This window comes from Aptenodytes forsteri, unplaced genomic scaffold, assembly GCF_000699145.1.
Source record: "Aptenodytes forsteri isolate BGI_AS27 unplaced genomic scaffold, ASM69914v1 Scaffold87, whole genome shotgun sequence".
In the NCBI taxonomy this organism is placed as follows: Eukaryota; Metazoa; Chordata; class Aves; order Sphenisciformes; family Spheniscidae; genus Aptenodytes; species Aptenodytes forsteri.
Window position 1 is genome coordinate 2,645,364 of NW_008796041.1, and position 4,804 is coordinate 2,650,167.

Below are 4,804 nucleotides of genomic sequence, written 5' to 3' on the forward strand. Positions count from 1 at the left end.
ACATACAGGGCCACCCCACTGCCTCTCCTTCCTCGCCTGTCCCTTCTGAAGAGTCTATAGCCATCCATTGCAGCACTCCAGTCATGAGAGTCACCCCACCATGTTTCTGTGATGGCGACTAAGTCATATCTCTCCCGCTGCACAATGGCTTCCAGCTCCTCCTGTTTGCCGCCCATGCTGCGTGCATTGGTGTAGATGCACTTGAGCTGGGCTATCAATTTTGCCCCCAGCATTGGCATGCCACCCCTAGGCTCATTTCTAGTGAGCCTGGTTTTATCCCCTTCTCCCTTCGAACCTAGTTTAAAGCCCTCTCAATGAGCCCCAATTCATGAGCGATGATCCTTTTCCCCCTTTCAGTGAGACAGCTGCACTCCATCTGTCGCCAGCAGACAATATTTGTATATAATTCTCCTGTCCAAAAAAACCAAAATGAAAGGAAAGTCTCCTGTCATTACCCTCCTTAGGTATAACCTCCAGCTTCTCAGCTGAGCTGTATCCTCAGCACATTGGGTTTTCACTATGGATTCACAAGACACTGCATCGCAAATTTCTGGGCAGCTCCATGAGATCCATTCACCTGGTGCTTGCACAAAGATCGTAACATTTGGCTTCTCCAGCAGAAACCACAACACCAATCAAACTCGGAGCTTGCTCGAAAACACAGATACGTGTGTCAAAAAGCATTTTATCCTAAGAATTCAAGCCACTAGCAGGAGTTGATTTTTTAAACGTCAATACTAGTTTTTTCATCTACAATTTCTGAAGCTGAATAAACTCAGGAGCCTGATCTAAATTCTGCATGCTCAATATTTCTCAGTAATTCTCAAATTTCCTACTGCAGTGAAACAATTGTCAAGTTTTAGATCTAAACTGCCTGAAGAATTCTTCACTGACAACCACCGTTTAGCTTCATAAGCATAAATGATAATATCTCCAGCAGAGTTCTCCCCTCATCTTTGATAGTTCAAATGTTAAAGCCAGCAGCAGATTCAAAGAGCCTCTCGTGCCGTACGTACAAATAAAGGTCAGACTGGAAATCATAAAAACATTTGTCTGGAAGCTGACATTGTGATTGCTTCTTTCAGTCTGGTGAATATCAAATCAGCTGTTAATTCATTTCCCAGTCACGCTACAAGTAGAAAGCTTATTTATTGTAAGACAAAGCTTGTGAACAAGACATCCAACAGCTACTATCTGATTTAGGGCCTGTGCAGCTCATGCCATTACCAGCAGTCACTCCTGGGAGCAGCAGCTGCAAACATCTATGTATTTTTTAAATTGTGTTGATTTGTGTTAATTGCGCTTCATCTCAGACTGTACCACGGGTACCTCTGGCATTTCTTCCCCGATTAAGATCTTCTCAAACAGGAATGTCAGGACCAGCACTGCCTGCTTTCCTTTTACTGCTCATACAAACTCTTAATAGCTTACAGATATCTCCCTGCAAGAGACCTCTTCTTCTAGGTTAAACTCAAGGGATACTGGAAGCAAACAGACACAAGCTTGAAAACAAAAATAAAAAACCCCAACCAACACCAACAAAAGAGCCACCACAAACCCACCCCATTTTATTTTTGCTAGTCCAAGAAGATTACAGGCTTAGAAAAATAGTCACCTATGCACACTGTGCTCCTTCACACATCAAACATGCCTAAGGGATGTTCAGAGTCTTTTTTACAGAGCCCTTTTTACAGAGCCCTGAATCATGTTCATGCTCCAAATCATTAAATCTTTCCATTTCTCGAGGCTTGATATAAAGCTAGTTATCTTCTCCCTCAGCTTCACAATTAAACTAGGACCTTGAACAGAAAAGTTCCCTACTTCTCTTTTTTCTCTTACCCAGACTCACCTCCTAGGTCCCAGTCATATGAATTTCTTTGGATAAGGAACTTAAGACCCACTCTTACAACCTGTTTAAGGAAACTCTGAGCGTAACTCCCCCAAGGAAACAAATTTCAGCTTGCCTGAAGTCCTCCTTGACCTTCCACTTGACTAGAAAACTCTCCTGTCCTTGCTTGGGGGATACAGCAAAATCCTTACACTATGTGATGATGTATGTACACACAGTAAGATGTGAAAAGAAACACGTTCAATTTCAAAGCCTGCATCTGCAAAGGGAAGGAAATAAACAACTACAAGTCATACCCATACATGTCCACTGATCACTTGAATTTTGGCTCCAAATAGTGGAAATCAAGTAAACTAATTAAGTTCTTCGGCGATTTTACATCACTAAAACATTTTCATGTTAGAGAGAGTCCATTTTCCAAAAAGCAAAAGGAAAATAATATAACTAAAAGATTATACGTACTCCAAGCAATACAAGACTTTAAATGAAGCAAAAGGGAAATGAAATAAGGACAGGAGCAGAGAGACATGAGCAAGTTAAGGAAATGAAGGAGCGATACAAATAATCAAGACAGAGTTGCACAGATGGAGGACGTTTAAAGCTGAAGTTGAGAGAAAAGGATAAATTTTGTGCAGGGAAATAAGATTAACCAGTAAGGAACAATAAAACAATCCCACAGCAAGCAGCGAGGAAAGGCATACTGATGTAGGTACTTAAGCCCTGAAACACTGTATCAACACCAACATGTAGACATTTCTGAGGAGGGAAAGCCGCCTCTTCCCTAGGATCACTGCTTGGAAAGTGTTAATTTAAAAATAAATGAAAACTCACAATGTGATTCTCCCAAAACTTGTATTTCCAGCTAGTCAACAGCAATTCCTTAGTTACCGGTGAGCAGTATAATCTAACTTTCAAGCTGTGAGGAGACAAAAAACACAGATGAGTGTTTTTTAAAGTAAAGGCAGGGAACAATCTAACGACGCATCAGCACCTGGCACCTAGTACATCAAACCATGCGCTCAGACGCCTCTCATCTGAAGAGACCTGCAGAACAGCAAGCCTGCAGGAGCGCTTTTGCCCCAATATGAAGCGGGATCAAGGTGTAACTACTCCACCTTGTTGAGTAGGCTTTTCTTCAACCCAGCAGCCCCAAAGACTTACCTACGTGTGCCCATGCCTGTGTGTTTCTGCACAGACATAAATAAAGTGTGTGGTACATAGTCATATGTATCTTTGTTTGTTTCTATACCCACCAAGGTCTGTTTCAGACATGCATGCTTTCTCTGGAACAGGCATTTGGACAGTTAGCATTCAGCAGAACACAGAATACTTCCTATAAAGCTCTAGCTTTTGCACAGTGCACAGAGAGACCTGACGAGCAAAGAGGGATTCTCTGCTCACATTTGAGGAGATGCAACATCTACTCTAATAAACAGTGCCTAGGAACTGGCCCGCAACCTCTCTGGGCCCATTCCCATGTTTGACCATTCTCACGGTGAAAAAGAAAAGGTGTCCCTTGCCCTTTCGTTATGCACCTCCAAGAAGAGTCTGGCTCCATCTTCTCTACCCCTACCTGCAAACAGTAATACATAGTTGTCTCCTACTCTTAAGGCTGAAGACATCCAGCTCTCAGCCTCTCCTCACACATCACATGCTCCAGCCCCAGACCAGCTTGGCGGTCCTGCTCCAAAACACCGATGCTGGTTTTTTTGTCCAGGGGAGCCCAGGACGGGACTCAGTGCTCCAAAGTTTTACAAGTGCTGACCAGAGGGGAATAACTGTCTCCCTCAAACTGCTGGCTACCTGCTTGCTCATACACTAAGTGCAGCTGGCCTCCTTCACAGCACAGGCACAGTGCTGTCTCCATGTACCGACACACCCCCAGGGAATAACAGCAGTGAGGATCCTCATGAAGTTCATAACCCAGGACTGGACTCAGTGCTCCAAAGTCTTACAAGTGCTGACCAGAGGGGAATAACTGTCTCCCTCAAACTGCTGGCTACCTGCTTGCTCATACACTAAGTGCAGCTGGCCTCCTTCACAGCACAGGCACAGTGCTGTCTCCATGTACCGACACACCCCCAGGGAATAACAGCAGTGAGGATCCTCATGAAGTTCATAAACCTCATGAAGTTCAACAAGGCCAAGTGCACCTGAGTCAGGGCAATCCTCAATATCAATACAGACTGTGGGATGAGTGGATTGAGAGCAGCCCTGCAGAGAAGGACTTGGGGATGGATGGGTGGATGAAAAGCTGGACATGAGCCAGCAATGTGCGCTTGCAGCCCACAAGGCCAATCGTATCCTGGGCTGCATCACAAGCAGCGTGGCCAGCAGGTCGAGGGAGGGGATTCTGCCCCTCTACTCTGCTCTGGGGAGACCCCACCTGGAGTACTGCGTCCAGCTCTGGAGCCCTCAGCATAAGAAAGACATGGACCTGTTGGAGTGGGTCCAGAAGAGGGTCACAAAAATGGTCAGGGGGATGGAACACCTCTCCTATGAGGGAAGGCTGAGAGAGTTGGGGTTGTTCAGCCTGGAGAAGGGAAGGCTCTGGAGAGACCTTATTGCAGCCTATCAGTACTTAAAGGGGGCCTATAAGAAAGATGGGGACAGAATTTTTACAGGACTTGTAGCAACAGGACAAGGGGCAGCGGTTTTAAACTGAAAGAGGGTAGGTTTAGATTGGACATAGGGAAGAAATTCTTTATGGTGAGGGTGGTGAGGCACTGGCACAGGTTGCCCAGAGAAGCTGTGGCTGCCCCATCCGGGGAAGTGTTTAAGGTCAGGTTGGACGGGGCTTTGAGCACCCTGGCCTAGTGGAAGGTGTCCCTGCCCACGGCAGGGGGGTTGGACGAGGTGACCTTCGAAGGTTTCTCCCAACCCAAACCCTTCTGATTCTGTGACTCTATGATCCACAGCAGTTTCCTTACCCTATTTTGCTCACGCTTTGCTTTT

The 4,804-nt window shown here is 45.5% G+C and overlaps 1 protein-coding gene across 1 annotated transcript in view; it reads right to left on the bottom strand.

Annotated features, from left to right (window-relative positions):
- Positions 1-3,024, bottom strand: part of DCLRE1C (DNA cross-link repair 1C) — a 16,044-nt gene extending 13,020 nt beyond the window's left edge. Inside the window, exons 1-2 of the mRNA XM_009285550.2 lie at positions 3,011-3,024; positions 2,681-2,765 (exon numbers count right to left, since the gene is read on the bottom strand). Coding sequence (XP_009283825.1) covers positions 2,681-2,765; positions 3,011-3,024 — 99 coding nt within the window. The remainder of the gene's footprint in view (positions 1-2,680; positions 2,766-3,010) is intronic.
- Positions 3,025-4,804: the final 1,780 nt, after the last annotated feature.